A 26,735-nucleotide genomic window follows, 5' to 3' on the forward strand; every position below is an offset into this window, starting at 1 on the left:
GGAATCAAGAGTCAGAAGAAGGGCAGCCTGGGTGGCTCAGAGGTTTAGCGCTGCCTTCAAGCCCAGGGCCTGATCCTAGAGACCTGGGAGGGAGCCTGCTTCTCTCTCTTTCTCTCGAATAAATAATAAAGAGTCAAAAGCATTTTTTAAGGCAAGATATTTTATTTTTTATTTTATTATTATTATTTTTAAAGATTCTATTTATTTGAGAGAGAGAGAGCACAAGCAGGGGGAATGGAAGAGGGAGAAGCAGGCTTCCCACTGAGCAGGGAGCCCAACACTGGGCTCTATTCCAGGACCCCAGGATCATGACCTGAACTGAAGGGAGATTCTTAACCTACTGAGCCACTGAGGCACCCCAGTTTATTTCTTCTTATAGCCCTAAGTTTTCCAGGACTTGGTAAGATTCCTAGAATTCCTAGGAGTAATTCTTATGAATACTTAGGAGTCCCTACAGCTCCACCGCCTCCTGGACAATATCCACAAAGACACTGGCGCCTCATAAAGGCACAAACCCACCACCTTTCCCTTCAAAGGCCACCTGCCTCCTGGCTTCCTTGCTTTTCACGTAACTAGCTAAAGTCTCCCCACCTTCCAGACAGAATCTTTTCCTTTTCGCTCTCCGTACACCTTCCAGGTTCAATTCCTCATGGCTGCCTGTCCCTTGGGAAGATACACCAGCGCCCTGCCTCCTCCTGGCTTCCCCGGCTCGCCTCCAATCCGGCTTCACACTTGTACAGGTGGCCCAGTTTCCAGAAACACACCTCTGGTCTGACCCTATGCAACATTCATTTGACAACGACTCATTCCCCCCACCCCTCACCCCCGACCCGACCCGATCCATTCTGAGTGGACGGCGGCTCCGACTCGCAAGGCTCGGAGGCAGGGGCGCGGGCTCCTCGGCCGCCCTTCCTGACCCCCTGCCTCTCCGCGTAGTGATGGGGTCACTGGTGCAGCGGCCCGCGCTCCCACCACACTCCGCCCCCTGCACCCCAGGCAGGGCTGCCACGGCAGGGCCGCACGCGACCTCATCAGCCCACGCGCCTGGAATAAACCCAGGGAGGCTCCCTGGAGGAGGGACCTTGCCAACTACGGACTAAAACTGGCCTAGGCGTTTGCCTCCCAGAGATTCGGACAGCCGGGCCGAGAACGTTTCGGGAACGCTGTGGAAGGACGGTGCGGACCCCCCAGGGGCTGGGCTGGGCTCCCCCACCCCCACCCCCACCCCAGCCGCCGGAGCCCCGCAGCGGGGAAAGCGGCTTCCGCACCTCCCGCCCCGCCCGCCTCGGAACGCCGCTCGGGCCGGAACCTTTCTGCCGCGGGCCCGGGCACTTCCCGGCGAAGCACAGACATGCGCCGGAAGTCGGTGGAGGAAGACTGGAGCGTGGGAACCCAGTGCTTGATGTGGGAGGATGAGCGTCCGTAGTCTCCTCGTGGCGGGAGGTAGGGTTCCCGCCTGTCCTTGGCCGCTGGTCCTGGAGTGGATCCTCCCGCAGGCCCCGGGGTGTCCTCGCTGAGCTGACGGCGCCTCGGACCGACCATGCTTCCCGGCGAGGGGTTCTGCAGCGGCCCCTTCCCCAGCGGGGGGCGGACGGGGGGCGGGGGCTCAGGGGCGACCTCCGGGGGCGGGACCGTGTCCACCTCCACTTTACAGGATTCTTTCTTTTTTTCTTTCTTTCTTAAAGATTTTATTTCTTTATTCATGAGAGACAGAGAGAGAGGGGCAGAGACACAGGCAGAGGGAGAAGCAGGCTCCACGCAGGGAGCCCCACGTGGGACTCGATCCCGGGTCTCCAGGGTCACGCCCTGGGCTGCAGGCGGCGCTAAACCGCTGGGCCCCCCGGGCTGCGCCAGGATTGTTTCTTTTATGGTGTGTTTTTCTGCTGGCCGTAGCAGTCCGAGTAGAAATCTTGAAAAGTGTACGGGTGAAAATAAAAACCGCCCCTTGCATCTGCCACTCAGCTGAGACATTTCTCATAAACGTGTACAATTTAATTTTATTTGGTCCCAACGCATGAGAAAGGAACTAGTGAAAATGGATGTGGAAATAAATACTAAGAGATATTAATTACAAAAAGATCCTTCTAAAGTTAATGTCAAACAGGTTAAGTAGTTGAGGTCATTCTTTTTGTTTTTTAAGATTTTTATTTATTCATGAGAGACACAGAGAGGCAGAGACACCGGCAGAGGGAGAAGCAGGCTCCATGCGGGGCGGCCGGTGTGGGACTCGATCCCTGGACCCCAGGATCACACCCTGAGCAGATAGATGCTCAACCACTGAGCCACCCAGGTGTTCCAAGTCATTGTTTTAAAAATATATATGCTTCTTGATGGGTATAAAATAAGATTTCTAGGTAGTAAAACCTAAGAGCTTATCCAGGGAAATCAAGACCTCTCTTCTGAGTGTAGTATATAGTTCTAAAATTACAGGAGGAAAAAAAATAATAAAATTACAGGAGAGTCTCTCCCTTTGAAAAGGCTCTGGTCAGGCCACATGTAATACCAAAAAGAAGTAGGTTATTCCAACTTAACATTTGGCTAAATTTCCCTTTTAGGAAGGTGGCGATGTTTTCCAGTTCCGTTAGGGTCATCCTTGTTCCAAGTGATACCTAATTCCTACTGTCGGAAGAAATGCACTGCACCTAAGAAGATCATTCCCAATGCTGCTTTTTGTGATGAAAATACAAAAGATTCTGGAAATGAACTTGACAAGCTCTTCTCTTCAGAGCAGCAGGCTTCCATCTTGCATGTGTTGAATACAGCATCTAATAAAGAACTCGAAGCTTTCAGATTGCTTCGTGGAAGGAAATCCGTCAATATTATCGAGCACAGAGAGAAGTTTGGGCCGTTTCAGCATTTGGAGAGTTTAATGAATGTGCCCCTGTTCCAGTATAAAACTGCTATTCAAGTTTGTAACTCCATTCTTTGTCCAGAGACTGAAGGGAAAAAAAGAAAGTTCCAGGACAACCGGCTCTTGAGAAAGCTCATCAAACCAGAAATAGAAAGAGAGAGGCTTAAGGTATATCATTTTTCTTTTCTTTTTTTTTTTTAAAGGGATTTGTTCATTCATTCATTCATTCATTCATTCACGAGAGACAGGGAGAGAGAGGCAGAGACATAAGCAGAGGGAGAAACAGGCTTCTGACGGGGAACCCAATATAGGACTGGATCCTGGAACCCCAGGATTATGCCCTGAGCTGAAGGCAGATGCTCAACCACTGAGCCACCCAGGCGTTCTGGTATATCGTTTTCTTAAGGTCTGTTACACTACGGCATAAGCTTATAGTTTAGTTTGGTATGTGATCAGTACAGAAGAATGAGATGTAGAGAGGGTAAGTGGGCAGTGAGGAGGACCGAAAACCATGGGCTGTGCCTGGTGGGCAAAGTTGACAGATAGATAGAACAAAACCTGAATCTCAGAGAGAATGAGGCTTGTTGGAGGAGGCCGGCATTCTAGGAAGAAAGAATATGTGTAGAGAGATAGGTTTGTGCAAGGTTTATTTAAGAGGAATTGAGGAACTGATTGCATCTGAGGGTTATATCGAGAGTAATGAGAAATTAAGATGCAAAGAGGGTTATGGCCAGGGAATGACTTCAGAACATTATACTGGTCTTTTCAGCTTGACTTATTTTCTGTCCCTCCCTCTTCCTCTTAAAAAGCATTCTATAAGCAGATCCTTTTCAGTGTTTCTTAAAAAAACAAATCTTAGAATCATGTGGCATGTCAAACATTAAATCTCAGAGGAGAAGCGTAGGTCCTGTGTAGCAATACGTGATAAAATATTCTCTCATCCCATACTGAGAGTAAGCACATTTTTTCTGGACCAGTCTTAGTTTATGGATACTTTCTGAAAACCTGATAAAAGCTAGGGACCCTCTTTTCAGAAAACAAAAAACACATTTACGTAGAATATTGCATATACTTTCAGAGGACTTGTAGGTTTCATGAAGTCCATTCATGGGCCAGTGATAGAACTCCTGCAGTTGATCTAGAACATATTTGAACCAAATTTTTCAGGATTTGGATTTCCCTTCAGAGTTTTGACTACAAATACTATTTATACTCATTATAATGGAATTGCAGTCTTACTTGGATAGGTTCTAAAGTCATTTTGTATGTAATACAATTGTACTGACTTCCAAATAAAGTTTTTTTTTCTCAAGAAAGTCATTTTGTATGGAGAAAGTCATGCAGTAGTCTTTTTTTTTTTTTTTTAAGATGTTAATTTATTTATTCATGAGAGACACACAGAGAGAGGCAGAGACATAGGCAGAGGGAGAAGCAGGCTCCATGTAGGGAGCCCGATGAGGGATCCGATCCCGGGATTCCAGGATCATGCCCTAGCCCTAAAGCAGGCGCTTAACTGCTGAGCCCAGGCGTCCCTCATGCAGTAGTCCTTGAAAAAAAAATCCGTTGCCCGTGATGCACTGTGTGCAACCTGGTTCAGTAATACTTTTTTTTTTTTTTTTTTAGATTTTATTTATTTATTCATGAGAGACACAGAGGATCACACCCTGGGCTGAAGGCGGCACTACACCGCTGAGCCACCGGGGCTGCCCAATGCTCAATTAGTTTATATGATAGAAATATACTGGGGCACCTGGATGGATCAGTTGGTTCAGCATCTGACTCCTAGTTTCATACTCAGGTCATGAGATCGAGCCCCTCATCAGGCTCCACATTCAGCAAGGAATATGCTGAAGACTTTTTCTCCCTCTGACCCCCCACTCTCTTCCTAAAATAAATAAATTTTTAAAACAAAGAAAAATACTTCCAGTTTATGAACTGAATTGTTAAAGAAATGCAAGAATAACTATTATTAAAAGATAGCCAGTAGCTGTCGGTTTATAGACAACCTTTACCTAACCCAAAGTAGGCATTCAAATATTCAAATGTTCCTGGCGACTGTGCTAGATGCCAGGAAACAAGGAACATACACATACATTATAAGAAATGCCACTACACAACAATTAGGCTGTAGAGAGGAGACATGGTCCGAGAAGACTTCCTGAAGACTAGGAGGATGAGTAAATAGTAAACAGAAGTTATTTCACCACATGTCCACACAGATAGGCTATGTGACACCTCACACACTCAGACCCAGACCCTGGAAATGTGCAGACGGGAAGGCGGATTTTTGCAAAAGTACCTTGCTTTATCCTGAGAGCTCCAGGAAGTCACCAAAGCATGCAACATTCAGGCACAGCATTTACATCAGAACCATCACAGACTGCTGTGTGGAAGATGGGCCATAGAAGGCTAGACTAGAGGTAGGGATCTGTAAGGTGCCTGTTATATAACAAAGCATTAAGAACAGAAGACAGTGGCCATGACAAGAAAGACCAGAGATGATGAGGGTAAATTGATATTTGGGATGGGGGAGCTTAAACCTACTTTAATTGCAGCGAATAAATGGCACTGTTAAGATGATAGGAAGCAGATCAACTTGGGAAGGTAGGGGAAGAGGAGTTGGTTTTTAACGTACTGTATTCAGGTTGCCTGTAGGGCTTCTAAGGGGAAATGCGTAATAGATCATTGGACGCATGGATTTAACTCCGCCAAGTCTGGGCTGGAGTACAATGGCATCACTTCACCCGCACATAGTTCATTTAGTTATAGGGATAAATAAGTGTGTTCCACAGAAACAAAGGCAGAGAAGCGGGACCACTGTGTAATTCTATACCTATCTCCCTTTCACTGCTAAGGAATGAATATCCACTAAAGGCAGAATAGTCTGGATGCCCAGACATCTACAAAATATAGACCTCCTTTTGGTTCTTTAGCTCAACAATCCTCAAGCTTTAGTGTACATAAGAATTACTGAATCAGGGCACCTGGGTGGCTCAGTGGTTGAGGTTGAGCGTCTGCCTTCGGCTCAGGGCGTGATCCCAGATTCCCACATGGATCGAGCCCCACATCAGACTCCTTGCATGGAGCCTGCTTCTCCTCTCCTCTCTGCCTCTCTTTCTGTGTCTCTCATGAATAAATAAATAAAAAGTCTTTAAAAAAAAAAAAAGGTCTCACATCGGGCTCCCTGCATGGAGCCTGCTTCTCCCCCTGCCTGTGTCTCTGCCTCTCTCTCTGTCTGTCTCTCATGAATAAATAAAATCTTAAAAAAAAAAAAAAAACCTAATTGAGCATTATGAGTTTATAGTTTAAATTTTGTATCTCTTAAAATGTTTATACTTTTAATTAAACCAGCCTTTTTGTTTTAGGCAGTTACTAGTATCGTATCCATTGTTTTTGGAACTCGAAGAATTGCTTGGGCTCACCTGGATCGTAAATTGGCAGTGCTGGACTGGCAGCAGAATGACTGTTGCCAATTGATGAAAGGAACATACTTATCATCTGCCTATTTACAAAAGGTAAAGCAGCTGCCCCTCTAGATTCCTGCCTGCTAGATATCTCCTTGTGTGGTTTAACCTTCTAGTCCTAAAGGGAATGTAATGTAATACTACAGATAGATTTCCTTTGGGTTATTATTACCCATTCTTTTTTTTTTTTTTTTAATTACCCATTCCTATCATGTTTTCTGTCACCTATGATTTTCAAAATTTGAATCTTCATTTGGTTCATGAAATACCTTAATATATTAAAGGCAGATACTGAGAAAATTGGTGGTAAAGTACATTATTCTAAATATTACAGGACTTCATCACTCTTATTTATAAAGCTTATTTTAAATTTTTAAAAAGATTTTGTTTATTCATTTGAGAGAGAATGTGCGTGCAGGAGAAAGGGCAGAGGGAGAGGGAGAAGCAGACACCCCTGCTGAGTAGGGAGCCCAGCCCGATGTAGAGCTTGATCCCAGGACCCTGAGATCATGACCTGAGCCGAAGGCAAATGCTCAACTAACTGAGCCACCCAGGCACCCCTTATTTTTCATTAAAAAAAAAAAAAAATTTATTTACTTTAGAGAGAGAGCAAGGTTGGGGGTAGGGACATAGGGAGAGAATCCTAGAGCAAATGTGGGGCTCAATTCCAGGACCCTGAGATCATGACCTGAGCTGAAATCAAGAGTTAGACACTTAGCTGAGTGAGCCACGTAGCCGCCCCAAAGCTTATTTTTCAGAATGCCTCACTAATTGTCTTTTTGGAGTCTTCAGAACCTTGTGAGATGGGCAGTAATTACCATCCTGATTACATATATGAAAACTGGTATAATCAATCAGGGCATCTGACAGGATTGTAGGCTAGGTATTTTTTTTCTTAAGTAGGGTCCACACCCAGTGTGGAACCCAACATAGGGCTTGAACTCACAACCCTGAGGTTAAGACCCCAGCTGAGATCGAGTCAAACATTCAACCCACTGAGCTACCCAGGCACCTCTGATGGAGGCTAGTTATTCTAACCCTATGCTCTACATATTTTTAAAAGGTTAATAAACATTTTAAATTGTCTAATCTTAAAGTCAGTAGATTTTAGAAATTTTGAAGTCCATTTTACAGATGAAGAAACTAGTACTTGGGAGGACTAAGTGATTTGCCTTAGCTCAGTTTATTCCAGATAGAACCATGAGCAGAACATGGCTGTCCCGACTTCTCCATAAAATTATTTTTCAGTTTTCAAAAACAGTAATAGTATAATGTACATTATGTATTTTAAAAATAGAAACGGGAGAAGGAACCCAAACAACGAAACTTAATTATTTCTATTCACTCATTTTTTTCATTTTTTTTTTTTTTTTTTAAAGATTTCTTCAGTCGTTTCAAAGATACCTACAGCTGACTTCTACGTTCTGGAAAAAATAGGGCTTTCAATTCAGAACACATCTCGGTTTCCCCTACTGTTACATTTTCATATCATGGAAGCCATGCTGTATGCCTTATTAAACAAAACGTTTGCCCAGGATGGCCAGCATCGGGTGCTGAGCATGAATCGAAATGGAGTGGGGAAGCACTTTGAACTGATGATTGGGGACACACGGACTAGTGGAAAAGAGCTGGTGAAGCAGCTCCTCACAGAGTCTGTTCTGAAGGAAGACCCTCGGGTTGTCTTCCCTAAGGAGAAGATTGTACGCTACAGACAGATGTTTTCATCTACTGAGCAAAAGAGAGCAGAAGAGTTATATGATTCCCTATTACAAGCCGTTGCCTTCTATGAATTAGCAGTTTTTGACACCGAACCTTAAAATGCTGAGGTTAATAAAAAGAACTCTGATGTTATATTAATTTATATTTATTAGCTCTAAAGCCATAAAGCCAACTGTTTTTAACATCCATGTTTATGGAGAAGAAAACATTTGTATTTGGATGTTTAAAGTCAGACTTCCGGCTGTTGAATTGTTCACAGAATAAGCCAAGTCAATAAATACCTTAAGAGATTCTGAACCTTTTGGGTTTACGTGTTAAAAGTAAGAGGTCTCCTAAACAGACCAAACAAGAAAGTTATTCCCCCTGAAAACCTAATTCCATCCTATACTAAAGGATTTGCATCATTAAAAGAGTGAATAATGACTTTTCTGGGTGGAATTCATCATGGGAATAACACTAAATATAATCAGGAACACAATTTATGAAATTCTGTTAATTCTGTAAGTAGTATGTGGTTCGATGTACTGCTTCCAAAAGGTGATTTTCATCAATTCTATCAGGCCCAGAACAAACAAGCTTTGTCTAATAGGTTCATTTTTTTTTTTTCACTTCGAAATATTTTACTTGGATAGACCAACATTTTTTTTTTTTTTTTTTTTTTTTAAAGATTAGGGGAGAGAATCCCAACCAGACTCCATGTTAGGCATGGATCCTGACTTGGGGCTTGAACCTAGGACTCTGAAATCACAATCTGAGTCAAAACCAAGAGTCAGGGGCTTAACTGACTACACCATTCAGGCACTCCTAGATAAACCATCTTTTGAGAAGAGTAGCATTTTTTTTCCTAACACATTTCCCACTACATTTGACTTAGTTCAGGCCCTCATATCTTAGCAGTCTTAAACCCAAGTCTCTAATGTCAAAGCATCACATTTTTCCTTTAATCTGTAAAATGAAATATGCTTGTTAGAAGAACATTCAAATAATCATGTAAAATAAGTAGAAGTCCTCTCTTCTAGCATCTCCCAACTCGCTAGGGAATCTGGGATACAGTCTGGACTTGTCATTCACTTGTAAATCTCTACATTTACATATGGTTGTACACAAATATCACCTTGGATCTGCTGTTGGTATCCCAAGTTATATGTCTCAAATAATCCTTTTTTCCTTCAAATCCTCTCCTTTGCCAATATTCTGGTACTTTGATAAATAGCTTCACCAACCATCCAGTTGTTCATGCCAGATATGTGGCATTGTACCTCCCACATATTTCTGGAAATAGCTTTGTGAAAATTTGTTCATTTTAGACATTTACAGGATAAGATGCTAAGTACTGAAAAAGCTATCAATTTAGTTACTTTAACTCAAAAGTGGATCTAAGTCTTAAAGGAATTTACCACCTTTAAGTATTCATAATTTTCAAGGTGCCTGGGTAGTATAGTTGGTTAACTGTTGAATTCTTGGTTTTAGCTCAGGTTGTGATCTCAGGATGCTGAGATCAAGCCCCATGTTGGGCTCTACACTCTGCTCAGGGTAGAGCCTTTTTTTTTTTTTTTTTAAGTTTTTATACATTTATTTCACAGAGCACATGAGCACAAGCAGGGGGAGCAGCAGAGGGAGGAGGAGCAGGCTCCCTACTGACCAGGGAGCCTGATGTGGGGCTCGATTCCAGAACCCTGGGATCGTGACCTGAGCCAAAGACAAGACACCCAACCAACTGAGCCACCCATGCATCCCACAAGGGTGGAGTCTGTTTGAAATTCTTTCTCCCTCTCCCTGTTCCTCATACTTGTGCTCTCGCTCCCTCTAAAATAAATATATACATCTTAAAAAAAAGAATTCATAATTTCCCCCCAAACCAAAAAGAAAATCTTATGTGTCCCTATTAGAAATATTCCCATTATTTCTTGATTTTTACTTTTTTTCTCAGTTACTGAGAATTACCAGAATTTTCTAGTAAGACCAAATTAACAGGTAAGTCCTCTACAAATAGTGAATGCTAGTATGCAACAGAAAAAAATTCATATACTTAAAAACCCACAAAACTTCAGATCTCTTCTTTTGTACAAGAGCAAAACCTGTAACCTTTAATTAAATCAACATACTATCAATGAAAAAGTAGACTGAACAAATAAGAGGTAAAACATATCTTTCATACACATTTGTAAACAGGTATACACATCAGTATTTTCCATCTGTACAAAATTAGGATCCTTACCTTTGAGGTAAATATATAATTCACCAGATAATGTAACTGAATTCTAGGCTAATAAATATAAACACTTAAAATAGGAAACTATTTTCAGATATACCTAATTATGCAATAGCAAAAATGATTTGAAGTAAAATGTGGGATTTAAAGATCTTGTAATTAAAAAAAAACACACTTTCTCCAAAACCAACCTGAAGTGGAAATGGCTATGATGTAGAAAGTTCATATAGTAATATCCTTTGTTAAAATTTTAATGAATAAGCAGTTTGTCCAAAATAGATATATTAACACCATTAATATCTTTATGAAATAAAATACTGATATAAAAATACAAAAATTGTACAAGCAAATGATGTGAGTTGGCAAAATATACAAGATATCACATGTATGGTTGCTAAAAAAGGATTTATGAAAATGACAATTCATAATCTTGTTTTCACTTTGTCAATATTCAATGATTCAATGGTAAAATATGCTGGAGGAATACACTAAAAATAAGCTTATTGGGAAGATGGTACTTTTTGAAAAATGATGCATAATTTCTTCCCTAGGAAGTTCTTATGTATTACATAATTTTGTATTGTGTAAACTAGATTATCTCCTAGATGATTCATATATACAACTTGACAGAGTACTGACAGGCTGGAGAGAGGTGGGTTAAAATTAACAGGAAAGAAAAATTTTGGATTAACAGTGCAACACCTTTAGAAATATTTAGTGAATTCTACCTTCTAGAACAGCTCACTCACACAAAAATACAACAACACTAAAGCAATACAAAAAGTTTCAGAAAAAAAAATCACCACAATCATAAATACAATTTGTGACTCAAATTTTTTCACTTTAAATATTTGCACACTAATAATATACAAATAGTCCTTTTTTAAATGTACATTAAGAGAAATAAATTCTTCCATGAAGATCAATATAGAAATGTATCTTGAGGAACACATAATAATCTGTACAAGGCATTGGTAATGTAGATGTTAAGGGAAGCCAGCTGCCAGAGCGTTCACCGTCTCTTTCGAAATGTTAAGATGAATCCCTTCAAGATAGTGCAGGAACCTGTCAAAATTACAAGGAAAAATGCAATTTTTAAGAATCAGATGAGAATATTTATTAATCTTCAAATAGCTATATACAATGTTATTTATATAGAGCCTTTACCTTCTTTTATTTTTTCCTTGTTCTTTTAGCTTCTCAGTCCTACAAATGTTCCGAAGAGTTGGCAAGTACTCAGTTATACTAGCTTGTCTGTTACCCAGGTTTAGAAGAGATCTGCTAGAAAATACACTTTTAATGACTGCTATCCTCTTCCAGGCACTGCTGTAAATTAAAAGTAATGCATTACTTTTTATTTTTAATGCCCAAGAAAAATGCAGCAATCCCAAATACAACCAGTTTCTAGTCTTTCTTAAGACTAGATTAACCAGGGATCCCTGGGTGGCGCAGCGGTTTGGCGCCTGCCTTTGGCCCAGGGCGCGATCCTGGAGACCCGGGATCGAGTCCCACATCGGGCTCCTGGTGCATGGAGCCTGCTTCTCCCTCTGCCTGTGTCTCTGCCTCTCTGTGTGTGTGTGTGTGTGTGTGACTATCATAAATAAATAAAAATTAAAAAAAAAAAAGACTAGATTAACCAGATTCCAGGTTAACTTCCCGTATTTTTTTTTTCCTATATCATTTTCAACACAGTCACTCCCATACCAAAAGAATCTTTAATGGCTACCCACCATCTGCCCCAAGCATATCCAAACCCCATTCCCTGTTATTCAAGAGTCTTCTAATATCTCGTTTTTCTTCCTAACCATCAGGCTGGTCTCCCTGTCTTATTAGAAGCTACATTATTAAGTGTTTGTTTCTTTTAGATTTATTTATTCACAAGACACAGAGGGAGGCAGAGACACAGGCAGAGGATGAAGCAGGCTCCACAGGAGCCCAATGTGGGACTTGACCCGGAATCCTGGGATCACGCCCTGAGCCAAAGGCATACACTCAACTGCTGAGCCACCCAGGCGCCCCAATATTAAGTGTTTAACCTGGGATCAATAAAGCCCAGCATTTCAAAATTAGTAAAAAGAAATGAATAATTTCCTCTTTATCATCTGTTATTGAAAAAACAAAAGTTAAAGGATGACTTACTCTAAATTAGCTGCTGACTGACTAAAGTATACATTGTTGCGCTTTTGTGAAATGGAGAGAGTAAGCTCTTTAGTTGGATCTCTTCCTGATTTCTTGCAAGAATTCAAGGAGGTTTCCAGTGCTTTTGAAATAGTAGATGAACATTTAGTAAAGCTGAGTGCTTCTATAGCTGCCTTTAATTCTCCAGAGCTCTGAGAAGTCCATCCATCATTAGTCTCGAGACTAAACTCATCACAAAGTCCGCTTTTAACATTTGTCCAACTAAAGTCATTTTTACCAAATTCCTTTTGTTCTCTTACATCAACTAAAAGAGCATCTAAGAAGGACATGTTATCCATGAACTCAGTGAGAGAATTTAAACAGTGAGAAACAAGAGCAGAACATTTTTTTTCTGCTGGTGTTTTAGGACAAGGAATAGATTCCATGTTAGACTCTAAACAGTTGTTCAGTTTCTTTGCATCTGGATTGCTTTCTTTGTCTCTGGCTTTGCTGTCTTCTGAATTTGAGGAAGATGCAGGAGAACGGCTAAGAAATTCATTAGAGAAATCCAATTCGGTGTCAAACAAGTCGCTATCATCTAAAATTACCATCTTTTTCTTTTGTTTCTTTTTTTGTGGCTTTTTCAATGGCTTCTCTCCTTCAGAATGTTTCCTAGCAAGACATTTCATATGTTTTGTTGCTGTACTGCTGTCCACACTTACTGATGAACCATAGAAGTTTTCTGTTTCTGGAATGATATTAACAGGTAGTGGTAGAATGAACTCAAGATTACTATGTAAGAAATCTACATTTTGCATTCGGAATTCTGTAAGAAGCTGGATGAACTGATGACATTCTTCCTTTGTTCTGATTTTGTGCTGAAAAACAATTTTGAGTGAAGAAGTGTTAGAACATAGTCTAAACATTTTCCTACCTATATGAATATAGTGGCATCCTTATTCTATCTTAAAAGTAATGAGTTGCTACCCTCTCATAATTTTATTGACGTATGCTCCCTTAATTCATCAAAATAGTTCTGAGTCTAAAAACTAAATTTAGACTATTAAAATTTGAAGAATTAAATTTTCTTTTTTTTTAAAATATTTATTTATTTATTCATGAGAGACACAGAGACAGAGAGCGAGGGAGAGACACAGGCAGAGTGAGAAGCAGGCTCCATGCAGGAAGCCCGATGTGGGACTCGATCCTGGGACTCCAGAATCACACCCTGGGCTGAAGTTGGTGCTAAACCACTGAGCCACCTGGGCTGCCTCACAATTAAATTTTCTAATAGTTTATACCCCAATTCAACAGAAGCTCATTTATTTAAGAACTACCTTTCTTAAACTGTCTTTTTAATCTGAAATCTTTCTAAATTCTAGTCTAAATCCTATAATATTGGGATGCCTGGGTGGCTCAGCAGTTGAGCGTCTGCCTTTGCCTCTGGAATTCTTGGATTGAGTCCCACACTGGGCTCCTGCATTGGAAGCCTGCTTCTCCTCCCTCTGCCTGTGTCTCTCATGAATAAATAAATAAAATCTTAGAAAAAAAAATCCTATAATATGTATTTAGAGATCTGTCTATGCACCACTTATCAAAGTGGTATAGTATGTTAAAATCAGAAATCTAAAGCCTATAAAAATTATATGTAAATTTAAATTAACCTTAAGATTCAAAAGATGGGAATGAATGTTATGAAGATGAAAAGGAATATAAATTTGATATCCCACATTAGATATTGAAAATACCTTTAGAAATGAAAATAAATCTTCAGATGAGGAAAAAATGTTCTTAAGGCCAAACAAGGTCTCAACACAGCCGGTGTCACATTTGGGAAGGTCTGTAGGACTCCTCTTAGTACTTTTAGGTTTATTTTTGGAATCAGGGCCATCCTCAGAGCAAACAAGTTGAGTGTTTCTGCTATTTCCTACAAAATTAATAAAAGAAAATCTTAAGCTATCTATATTTTTATAAATTGTAGCAAACAATTATTTAAAATCTAAGATCTTTTGGCACCTTTTGGACTTACAGTCCCATTTTGTTCTTCACATATGTATTTAATTCATAAAGAGTATAATACAAACATTTCTAGCATACGGAGGTTAATAGGGGTGGTGGTGGTGGCCTTAAAAACAATCCAAAAGAAAAAAGTGCAAGGACTATGAACAGACAAGTCACAGGAAAAATACAAATAATTAATGAACTCATAAAAAGATGTGCAATTTCACTACTGATCAAGGAAATGCAAACTAAAATAAGATATTTGCTTCTCACCTTTTAAACTGGCAAAAGTAAAGCAACTGGTAACCTAGTTCTCTCAGAAGTATACATTAAAAAGCCATCATAAACTATTCATGGGAACATAAATCAGGACAATTATATTTGGGAGGGCAACCTGACAATACCTATTGGAATGTAAAATGTATTCTAGCCTTTGGGCCAGCCACTATACTTCTAGACTTCTCTCCAATGGAAGTACTGACGGATAAGCTCAAGGATGTGTATAGATATTCACTGCATATTTTAATAACAAACTGAAGATAACTTCAATTTCCTTTAATAAATAATGGTTAATTAAATTATGTTATATCCATTCACTACTATGGAATAGGATGCAGCTGTGAAAGAGAGGGCTAGAATTGTACGTACTAACTAATTATCAAGTAAAAAACAGCAAATTGTTTAACCGTATATATAGTATTGGTTAACTTTGCTAAAAAAGTAGGCAGCAATATTTTTACATGCATAGATAAAGCTTTCATGGTGACTAACTTTAAGAAGTAGGGAAGATCTTTTACTTTTTACTTTATATATTTCTGCACTGTTTGAATTTCCAATGAGTATGTATCTGTGTTTAAGAAAGACAAATAAAATGCATATAAAGTCTTCAAGAAAAAAAATAATGCTATACTAAGATTTCATCTTTTAAAATTCCTGACATAACATTTTATATCCAATAGCATGGCAATAATTACTAGTTTGTTTTTTTATAAGAGCATATTTTCCTTGTCTTATTTATCATATTTACTTCTAAGAAATAGTTAAAGATACAGGCTCACACTGAATTAAATATATACAATTGCTATTATGAAAAAGAATAATACATTAAAAAAAATTTTAACACATTAAAATTTTGAACTGATCAAAGAAAAAAAAACTTGACAGGGGATTAATATTACAGAACTTCACCTTGGTTTTATTTAAATATTTGTGTACTTCCCAGAGCAGGATCTGTAACTATAGAACAGACTATGGAGCATGAAAACCACAAACTATGAACTTCTTCAGGGAAGGAACCATGTCTTATTCATGTAAACACAGGACCTGGCATGGAGAAAGTCCTCAATAAATGTCTGTGACTTCAATTAGGTAACAATGACTGAAGATTGATAAGAAATAAAACATTTCTTAAATTATAAAGTTCTTATGAAAAATAGAATTATAGACTAGTGAAGAAACTAAAAACTCACAGTCATATAAAAATAATTTATATATATGGAAAATTCACCAATATGTTTTCTAAGGAGTAAAAAAAGGAAGCTAATTGCTAAATAATATCATCCTACTTGCTTATAAAAAACTATGATTATGGGGCGCCTGAGTGGCTCAGTTGGTTAAGTGTCTGACTATTGATTTAGTTCAGTTCATGATCTCAGGGTCTTGAGATTGAGCCCTGGGTTGGATTCCACACTCAGCACAGAGTCGGCTTGAGACTCTCCCTTTACCTACCCCGTGTTCTCTCTCTCTTTCTAAAATCAATCATTCAATCAAATCAATCAATCAATCTTTGGAAAAAAGGGAAAGAAACTATGCTTATAAATGTATAAAAATTTGTTCCATGTAGTTTAACTCTATTTAACCCACTTTTAATGTTTATAAAATTTTTATAAACAAAGTTGACATACATGTTTATTTTCAAGATTAACGTGATACATGGATGCTCAAAATTTTAAAAATCTTTCAGATAATTTGGTATAGCATGTACTTTAACATAGGGCCTCACTGTAGAAATTTTTCTTAGATCAACTTACGACAAAGGGATAATGGCCTTTCTTCTAAAAATCCACCTCCACTTCTAATCCAGAATTGTAAGTAAAGGATACTTTTTCTGATATCACAAGTATTTGCAGTTAACAATGTTACAAAGTCTTTCACATCAGTTCTAAAGTTCTCAGCCAAGCAGATCATTTGTAGGTAGCTGGCCACATTACGCTGAGAAAAAGAAACAGAAAGAAAAAGAAAATTGGTGAATTGCAGAGTCAAACAGGAATACATCAGTAATACACATCTAAAAGTAGACAAATTTAACTAAAATTCACATTATTTTAGCTCTTGAGAATGAAACTAATCTAGAAAAATATAAAGGAATATACGTACAAATTAAAAATGTTTTATGTATACTTATTTTAGTAACTGTATTTGGTCTAAAACAGGAAGGAAATTTTATAGATTTTCCATAAATGCTGGAGGCAATTTTATTAAAGTTTGAGAAATTGCTTTAAGATTAAGTAATGATACAACTTGATGGAATATTTTACAGCAATTAAAACTATAAATATGAATACTATAATAATACTGAAAAATACTTATATAATTTTTAAAAACCAGAATTAGAAAATTGTATCATGCATGCACAAATGCATAAATGTATGTAAATAAGAAACATTAGGAAAAAATGAAAAAACAACCAACCCCCCCCCCCCAAAAAACAAAACCCAAACCCCATGTGATTTTTTTCTTTAAGATTTTATTTATTTATTCTTGAGAGACACAGAGACAGAGAGGGAGAGACACAGGCAGAGAGAGAAGCAGGCTCCATACAGGGAGCCCGATGTGGGACTCGATCCTAGGACTCTGAGATCACGCCTTGAGCCGAAGGCAGATGCTCAACCACTGAGCCCAGGTGTCCCCCCATGTGATTTCCTAAGAATAAATGGACCAAGGGATGCCTGGGTGGCTTAGTTGGTTAAATGTCTGCCTTCAGCTTAGGTCATGATCTCAGAGTCCTGGGATTGAGCCCTGTATTGGAGGCTCTCAGTGGAGTCTGCTTCTCCCTCTCCCTCTGTCCTTCCCTACCACTTATGCTCTCTCTCTCAAATAAACAAACAAATAAATAAAATCTAAAAAAAAATATGGACCACATAAAAATTTTTTTATTTAGTGATCCATCAATATTGCTATAATATTATTTGTAAAACAACAAAATAGGGCAGCTCAGGTGCCTCAGCGGTTTTGCGCCGCCTTCGGCCCAGGGCCTGATCCTGGAGACCCGGGATCGAGTCCCACACGTCAGGCTCCCTGCATGGAGCTTGCTTCTCCCTCTGCCTGTGTCTCTGCCTCTCTCTCTATGTCTCTCATGAATAAATAAATAAAATCTTTAAAAATAATAATAATAAAACAACAAAATACATACTATTCTCTTCCCCCCATTTATGGAAAGCTTTTTACCTTGAGAAGCTAAAAACAAATAAAATTATATTTACATTCTGCAGACTTTACAAGACCACTAGCATTTTACCTTAAAATAAATAAGAGAATTAACAAAAAGATTTCCCCTATTAAATCTGAGACTTTATTCTATACACATACACTACTCTTGCACACTTCTGGAACTTCTGCTTCCCACAAACTAGGAATTCTGCTTTCAATAATGAAGTACCTACTCTCAGACAAACCTTGCCATCAGTAATAACAATAAACTCTATAATCAACTACAAATAAATAAATATTAAGGGCAGCCCCGATGGCGCAGCAGTTTAGCGCCACCTGCAGCCCAGGGTGTGATCCAGGAGACCTTGGATAGAGTCCCACGTGAAGCTCTCTGTATGATGCCTGCTTCTCCCTCTGCCTGTGTCTCTGCTTCTCTCTCTGTCTCTATGAATAAATATATAATTCTTAAAAAAAAAAACACAAATAGGGATCCCTGGGTGGCGCAGCGGTTTGGCGCCTGCCTTTGGCCCAGGGCGTGATCCTGGAGACCCGGGATCAAATCCCACGTCGGGCTCCCGGTGCATGGAGCCTGCTTCTCCCTCTGCCTATGTCTCTGTCTCTCTCTCTCTCTCTCTGTGTGACTATCATAAATAAAAAAAATAATAATAAAATAAAATTTAAAAACCCACAAATAAATATTAAAAAACACATTATTTGAAGGCACAAGAGAGTAACTAAATGCAGAAGATTACTGAAGGGAAATCAATACTTGGACAAAAAAAAAAAAAAAGGCCCTGGGTGAAATGCCTCCTTTAAATTGATTTCTGACTGAGGAAAGGATGCAGCAGTGGTGGCTGAAACTCAGACAGAAACTCACAGTGTTACTGGCTTGAATCAGAGGACAGAGTTTGGGATGATGGCAGTAGCTGGAAAGTGAGGGGAGGTCTGTGAAAGTAGTGAAACAGAAATTCTAAAGAAGAATGCAAATCCCTGGTTGATGCCTGAACTTCACATGTGTGGGCCTGTCTCAAAGCAGCCCAGCTAAAACTAAAAGACCTGAACAAAAAAAATAAAATAAATAAAAATAAAATAAAAATAAAAGACCTGAACAGAAACTTTAGCTGCTACCTACTACAGGAGAATATTTGTTTAGAGGAATATAACAGAATCCAGAGTATGTACAACATACCACTTGCAAAGTACAAGATAAAAATCTAAAACTACTACACAAAGAAACAGAGTAACTAATTCCTCAGAGGCAAGACAATCAGTAGACTTAATCACAAGACGATAAAGATGCTGGAATTAGAATTTTAAAACAGCTAGCAAAATTCTATGCTTAAAGAAAATCTGCTCATAATCAACAAACATAAGAAATCCCAGAAGAAAAATAGAAGCCATAAAAAGAAGCAAATTATAAAACTAAAAACCATAATATCAGAATAAAAATTTCACTGGATGGGCCTCACAGAAGAATGGAGATGACAGAAAAAAAAAAAAGGTGTCAGTAAATTTAAAGACAAATCAATATAAAAGGATCAAATCAAAAGTACAAACAAAAAAATTAGGAGGGGGAGGAGAACAGCATACTGTAGTGGCATGTGGACAATGTAAAATGTTTAACATACCTGTAATTAAATTCCCAAGAAGGAAAAGGAAAATGGGCATGAAATAAATTTGAAAAATAAGTTCAAGTATGTCCCTTAGGGGGCGCCTGAGTGATTCAGTTGGTTAAGCATCTGCCTTCCGCTCAGGTCATGATCCCAGGACCCTGAGATCAAGCTCTGCATGAGGCACCCTGCTCGGCTAGGAGCCTGTTTCTCCCTCTCCCTAGGAGCCTGTTTCTCCCTCTCCCTCTGCCCTCCCCCTGCTGTGCTCTGTCAAATAAATAAATAAAATATTATTTTATATATTTTTATATATTATATATATTATATATAAAATATTATAAAATATTGTTTTTCTGTCAAATAAATAAATAAAATATTAAAAGAAAAAAGTCCTTCATTGGAGGAATGACATATATTTATGGATTGTAGATATCCAAGAACCATAAGCAGGATAGATATGAAGAAAAATAACTCCTAGGCACATCATAGGCAAATTGTTGAAAATAACAAAAAGAATATCTCAAAGACTCCAAACTCTGGGAAACAAACAAGGGGTAATTGAAGGAGAAGTAGGCAGGGGGATGGGGTGACTGGGTGACAGGTACTGAGGGGAGCACCTGATGGGATGAGCACTGGGTGTTACACTATATATTGGCAAATCAAACTCCAATAAAAAAAATACATTAGGGATCCCTGGGTGGCGCAGCGGTTTGGCACCTGCCTTTGGCTCAGGGCGCGATCCTGGAGACCCAGGATCGAATCCCATATCGGGCTCCCGGTGCATGGAGCCTGCTTCTCCCTCTGCCTGTGTCTCTGCCTCTCTCTCTCTCTCTCTCTGTGACTATCATAAATAAATAAATTAAAAAAAATAATAAAAAATAAATAAAAAAATACATTAAAAAAAACATTAAAAAAAAGGAATATCTTGAAGGCATCCAGAAAAAAATGACATATTACATAGGAGGCAAAAAGGAAAAAGTGACTTATAATCCGAAATAGCAGTGACCAATAAAATTAATTAATTAATTAATTTAAAAAAGAAAGAAATAGCAGTGACCAAAAGACAATGCTATGATATCTTTAAGGTACTGATGCAGGGGGACCTGGCTGGCTCAGTTGGTAGAGTATGTGACTCTTAATTTCTGGGTGGTGAGTTCAAGGCCCGTATTGGGTGTGGAGCCTACTTAAAAAAAAAAAAAAAAAAAGTAATGATGGAAAAACTGAGAACCCAGATTTCTATACCAAGGGAAAATATTCTTTGAGAATGAAGTAAAAATAGACATTTTCAAGTAAATGAAACCTAATATAATCCACTGCCTGCAGACTAGCTCTATAAAAATTGTTAATGAAATTCTTTAGGCTGAAGAGAAAATCAAAGAAAAAGATCTTCAGGAAGGAATGAAGTATATTAGAAATTACAAGTATAAAAAAAAGAAATTACAAGTATATAGGAGAATATAAAAGTCAACGCTTTATTCTCCTCCTAATTTCTCTCAAATATACACAGCTGGCTAAAGCAAAAAAGCTGAGCATTATATTGGGAGTTTATAATAAGTAAATGTAAAACATTTGAAAACATATAAGATAGAGGGATGGTAAACGGACTTCTATCTTTGCAAGGTTGTTAGATTCTCCATAAATTAGTATAATACTAACACTAAATACACTGAAAAACTAGGGTGCCTGGGTGGCTTAGCCAGTTGGGTATCTGCCTTTGGCTCAGGTCACGATCTCAGGATCCTGGGATTGAGCCCTGCATTGGGCTCCCTGCTCAGTGAGGGGTCTGCTGCTCCTTCTCCCTCTGCCTCTCTGTCCTCACCACCACTCATGCTCAAATGAATAAATAAAATCTTAAAAATATATATACTAATATATATATGTATATATATGTGTGTATATATATATATATACACACACACACACACACACACACACATACTATGAAAACTAAGAATGCATACTATTTCTAAAGAAACTACTAGAGCAGCCCGGGTGGCTCAGTGGTTTAGCGCTGCCTTTAGCCCAGGGCTTGATCCTAGAGACCCAGGATCGAGTCCCACATCGGGCTCCCTGCATGGAGACTGCTTGTTCCTCTGCCTGTGTCTCTGCCCCCCGCCCCCCCTCCGTATGTCTCACATGAATAAGTAAATAAAATCTTAAAAAAAAAAAAAGTAGCTAAAAATATATGTCCTAATCAATTTCAAATGGCCTAGAAACCATCCACCATCATCCTTCATAAATGTAGACATGAAAGCCTATAATAATATATGAACAAATCCAGAACTTTATTTATTTATTTATTTATTTATTTATTTATTTATTTATTTATTTATTTATTTATTTATTTATTTTTAATTTATGATAGTCACACAGAGAGAGAGAGGCAGAGACATAGGCAGAGGGAGAAGCAGGCTCCATGCACCGGGAGCCCGACGTGGGATTCGATCCCGGGTCTCCAGGATCGCGCCCTGGGCCAAAGGCAGGCGCCAAACCGCTGTGCCACCCAGGGATCCCCAAATCCAGAACTTTAGAAAAGATGTAACACACATCATGATCATATACAAGACTGATCTGACATTCAAAAATAACCATCGTTCACCATATTAATAGAATTAAAAAGACAAACATATGATTGCCTCAAAAAATAGGAAGTATGTGACAAAATTTAACTACCATTCACAATAAAAACACAGGTAACTGATGAAGTGCATTTATGAAAATATATAGCTGATATCACACTTAATGGTAAAAGAATGTCTACTTTAGCCCCAAATTCAGAAACAAGGCAGAGATGTTCACTCTTAATTCCTACTCAACAGTATACTGAAGATACACTGCCACTATCATAATAAATCACCTTTTATAGAATTGTGACATATGATCAAAATTAAAACTTACAAGCGAAGGAGTACTGAAATTAATTTCTTCAAAGCAGCCATCAAACATTAAACTAAATGTTGGATCTATAGGAAAAGAAAACATTTTTAAAAACTATTAAGACTACTAAATTAATTTTTCCAGTTACTTTTTCTATGAATATATTCTCTATTTTATCGGTAATGAAAATATCATGTAAATTAAAAATCATTAAGGAACTGAGTTTTTCTTGACCTAAAGTAATTTTTGATCTTTTAATTAAATTCTCATGTAACCGGGACACCTGGGTGGCTCAGTGGTGTAGCACCTGCCTTTAGCCCAGGGCGTGATCCTGGAGTCCTAGGATCGAGTCCCACATCAGGCTCCCTGCATGAAGCCTGCTTCTGCCTGTGTCTCTGTCCCTCTCTCTGTGTCTCTCATGAATAAATAAATAAATAATCTTAAAAAAAAAAATCTCATGTAACCTTTGAGTAATATGATTTTTATCACTATTTTTAGAGTACAATCACTAACGGTCAAATGAGCCATTAATTTGTAAGTGGAATCTAAACACATTTTCCTATAGAAATCCATAGCAGAGATATGCTGCTGAATATGTGCAATGAAAAATAATTAGAAGACAATCTTATAATTCAGTGTTTATAATGAAAAAAACAGGGATCCCTGGGTGGCGCAGTGGTTTAGCGCCTGCCTTTGGCCCAGGGCGCGATCCTGGAGACCCGGGATCGAATCCCACGTCGGGCTCCCGGTGCGTGGAGCCTGCTTCTCTCTCTGCCTGTGTCTCTGCCTCTCTCTCTCTCTCTCTCTTTGTGACTATCATAAATAAAATAAAAATTAAAAAAAAAAAAAAAGACAGGTGAGTCTCTTCTCAGACCTGCTTCTTAAAAAAAAAAAAAGAAAAGAAAAAGAAAAAAAAGAAAAAAAAAAAGAAAAAACCAAAACAACTGTGTTTTAAAATTGAACACTGAATGCAAATTATTAGGAAGTTGGACCAATTCCAGGGGCACCTAGCTGGCTCAATCAGTGGAGCATGTGACTCTCAATCTCAGGGCTGTGGGTTTAAGTCCTATATTGGGTGGTATAGAGATTATTTAAAAATAAAATCTTTTTTTAAAAAAGGGAGGTGTGGGACACCTGGGTGGCTCAGTGGTAGAGCATCTGCCTTTGGCTCAGGACATGATCCCGGTCCAGGGATCGAGTTTCACATTGGGCTCCCTGCACAGGGCCTGCTTCTCCCTCTGTCTGTGTCTCTGCCTCTCTCTCTCATGAATAAATAAATAAATAAAATCTTTAAAAACAAACAAACAAACAAATAAAAAAGGAAGGTGAACTAATTCCATTAGGCTGGTGGCTTACTTTAACTAAAATATGCAATAATCACATGGAAGTGTTCTCAGGGGATAAGGAATTATTAAATTCGATATTAAGATACTACTACAGAAAAGTTGGACTTCATAAACAATTCTGACCAGTAAGTGACATTTAGTGATCTAATTATAAGTATCAGGAAGAGGCAAAAAGAAGGATCTATTATCGCCCCTATCAAAATCCATTTACCGGCTAGTCCATAAATCTCTTTACCTGCATTCTAGGCTGTTGCAATATCTAATACTCAACACAATGATTCAAAGTAGTATCCAGTTTCCAAACCACTGCAATTTGCAGGGTAATATATGAATTTTATAATTACTCAAGGCTGTGAATTGATAGCAAATTTGAATAATTCTTAATTTAAAAAATGATCCAGGAGCCTCCAGATTTTAGAAAAAAATGACTTAATTTACTATAAAGGAACATTTCTAAAATGAGACGCTTTCTCAAAATATTTTAACCAAAAGTAATTAGTTGTAAAATCATTGTTACCTACCACTAGTAGTAAGGATTACAGGTCTTTTAGTTGTTGCCATGAATGTTTTGATTGCATTCAGAAACCCAGCATCTTCTTCAAAAATGACATCAACCTAAGAGCCATTTGTGAGAATAATATTGTATTGAGTAACAAAACATTTACTGGATAGGTTACGTATACATACTAGATATACTATATGTCTGTTAGAAATAAAATTTATTGGGATCCCTGGGTGGCGCAGCGGTTTGGCGCCTGCCTTTGGCTCAGGGCGCGATCCTGGAAACCCGGGATCGAATCCCATGTCGGGCTCCCGGTGCATGGAGCCTGCTTATCCCTCTGCCTATGTCTCTGCCTCTGTCTCTCTCTCTCTGTGACTATCATAAATAAATAAATTTAAAAAAATTAAAAAAAAAAAAAAAAAAGAAATAAAATTTATGAATTTATGAACAGTATGAATTCAGTCCACACTGAAAGCCTAAAATGTTTTACACTATTAAAAGTAAAAAGCTGGGATCCCTGGGTGGCGCAGCGGTTTAGCGCCTGCCTTTGGCCCAGGGCGCGATTCTGGAGACCTGGGATCGAATCCCACGTCGGGCTCCCAGTGCATGGAGCCTGCTTCTCCCTCTGCCTATGTCTCTGCCTCTCTCTCTCTCTGCCTCTCTCTCTCTCTCTCTCTCTCTCTATCATAAATAAATAAAAAATTTAAAAAAAAATAAAAGTAAAAAGTTATCAAATATTAAACCAAAACAATCTAGTTACCTGTAACTGGACAAGTATGAGTCAGAATAATTTCTATAATCACTGAACAATAATGAATAATCCTGAACTGCATTAATCATCTTTCTGAAAAATTCTTCTACAGTTGACAGTTTCATTCACTTTAAATTCAAAGAGATACAGTGAGGTGCCCGGGTGGCTCAGTTAGTTAAGTATCCGACTCTTGATTTAGCTCGTCATGATCTCAAGGTCCCGAGATCGAGCCCACGTCAGGCACCACACTCAGCATGAAGTCTGCTTAAGATTTTCTCTCTCCCTCTGCCCCTCTCCCGACTCATGCACACATGCGTACTCTCTTTAAATATACAAATCTTAAAAAAAAAAAAAAATTCAAAACAGATACAAGTATTCCTGACTTTCTTGGTGATTTTATAATACTTTATAGAAACACATACAGTAACCTTCTAGAATAACTTAAAAAAATTTTTTTTACATTTTTTAAATTTAAATTCAATTTCCCAACCTATAACACCAGTGGTCATCCCATCAATTGCCCTCCTCATTGCCCATCACCCAATTACCCTAACCCCCCCCACACCTCCCCTTTCACAGCCCTTTGTTTCTCAAAGTTAGGACTATCTCACGATTTGTCTCCCTCTCTAATTTTTCCCACTCAGTTCCCTTCCTTTCCCTTATAATCCCTTTCACTATTTCTTATATTCCACGTATAAGTGAAACCATATGATGATTGTCCTTCTCCGAATGACTTCTTTCACTCCGCATAATACCCTCTGGTTCCGTTGATATTGAAGCAAATGGTGGGTATTCATCTCTTCTACAGTTAAGTTCTTACTATGAGATATCATGAACATATGCCCATAAGCCTACCTCCTCAAAAAGAATGAGAGATGTTGCATTTTTCCTGCTGGGTTCCTCAGCTCCAAATTCTTTGACATTTGACTTAATTGTGTTTGTAGATTTAGTCTGAATAACTGGTTTTTGTTCACAAGAAGTTTTTATTCCTGCATAAATAAAATATTAGTATTTTAGATAGAATCAAGTTTTAATAGAACACTGGATGTTTCTGCAGAATAAACTCAAACAGAAACCCCCCTATCAAAAGTGAAACAAGGGGTGAAGAAAAAATGAGCAAAAAATCAAAACTCCTATATGTAGGACCGTCAATCTAGCTGAGGTTTAATAAATAGCAATAGGAACTCAGGAAATATGATATTTTTATGTATCAGGGTCATTAGCATTAAAAAATGTCACATATATTATGTCCATTTAATGTCTTACCTTTATTATTTTCCAGAAGTACTATTTCTTCATTATTTTTTGGCTTGGAAGACACTTTAAAATAATTTGCCAAAGTTTTAGGTGGAAGTGTTCGCTTAGGTACACTAGTTTGTGATGACGGTGGAGGAAGTTTCCTTGGTGATGTAACAACTTTCTTAGGGGAGTTTAATTTTTCTGCCAAAAACAAATTTAACTAATGATAAGTATTCTAAAAGTTAACCGGGTGGTAAGATTAAATTATCCACAGTCTATATTTCTACTCTTACCACTTAAAAATTGATATATTTTCTTTCATTCTTACATTCAAATACTGTGTACCAATAGTACTATATTATTACAGTTATTCTATCATCAGAGACGGTAAAACCAGTCATTTGGAAAAGACACTCTTTTCTAAAGAAATGTATATCCTTGAGGCAAAGAATGTTCATAATCCCTCCATTCACTTTCTCTACATCTGCTGGAGTTCAGAAGAGGCTAGAGGAAAAGTGATAATGGTACATTCTAAGCACATTACAGAACATTGTTATCCAACTTCACTTTAGCCCTGTAGTATATGGATATTGCAAAGAAAACAATATGTTTTTCT

At 38.3% G+C, this 26,735-nt stretch overlaps 2 protein-coding genes across 7 annotated transcripts in view; one reads left to right on the plus strand and one right to left on the minus strand.

The window, feature by feature from the left end:
* The first annotated feature begins 1,371 nt into the window (after positions 1-1,371).
* TEFM (transcription elongation factor, mitochondrial) lies at positions 1,372-8,331 on the plus strand. Its single transcript, XM_055328019.1, has 4 exons — positions 1,372-1,443; positions 2,556-3,019; positions 6,217-6,366; positions 7,695-8,331. Exons 1-4 carry the CDS (start codon positions 1,413-1,415, stop codon positions 8,130-8,132), a joined length of 1,083 nt encoding a protein of 360 aa, XP_055183994.1. The 5' UTR covers positions 1,372-1,412; the 3' UTR covers positions 8,133-8,331.
* Positions 8,332-10,090: 1,759 nt separating this feature from the next.
* ATAD5 (ATPase family AAA domain containing 5) overlaps positions 10,091-26,735 on the minus strand; it is a 49,663-nt gene continuing 33,018 nt past the window's right edge. For 4 of the 6 annotated variants that reach the window (XM_055327987.1, XM_055327970.1, XM_055327994.1 and 1 more), the window contains 9 exons: positions 26,147-26,320; positions 25,736-25,869; positions 24,149-24,242; positions 22,303-22,367; positions 16,396-16,576; positions 14,113-14,291; positions 12,386-13,242; positions 11,414-11,572; positions 10,091-11,311 (listed from right to left, as the gene is read on the minus strand). In XM_055327987.1, the coding sequence (XP_055183962.1) occupies positions 11,233-11,311; positions 11,414-11,572; positions 12,386-13,242; positions 14,113-14,291; positions 16,396-16,576; positions 22,303-22,367; positions 24,149-24,242; positions 25,736-25,869; positions 26,147-26,320 (1,922 nt within the window). In that variant the 3' untranslated portion in view covers positions 10,091-11,232. The remainder of the gene's footprint in view (positions 11,312-11,413; positions 11,573-12,385; positions 13,243-14,112; positions 14,292-16,395; positions 16,577-22,302; positions 22,368-24,148; positions 24,243-25,735; positions 25,870-26,146; positions 26,321-26,735) is intronic. The other 2 variants (XM_055327978.1, XM_055328010.1) reach the window with 2 other exon arrangements.

Source organism: Nyctereutes procyonoides, unplaced genomic scaffold, assembly GCF_905146905.1.
Source record: "Nyctereutes procyonoides isolate TBG_1078 unplaced genomic scaffold, NYPRO_anot_genome, whole genome shotgun sequence".
Taxonomy (NCBI): domain Eukaryota; kingdom Metazoa; phylum Chordata; class Mammalia; order Carnivora; family Canidae; genus Nyctereutes; species Nyctereutes procyonoides.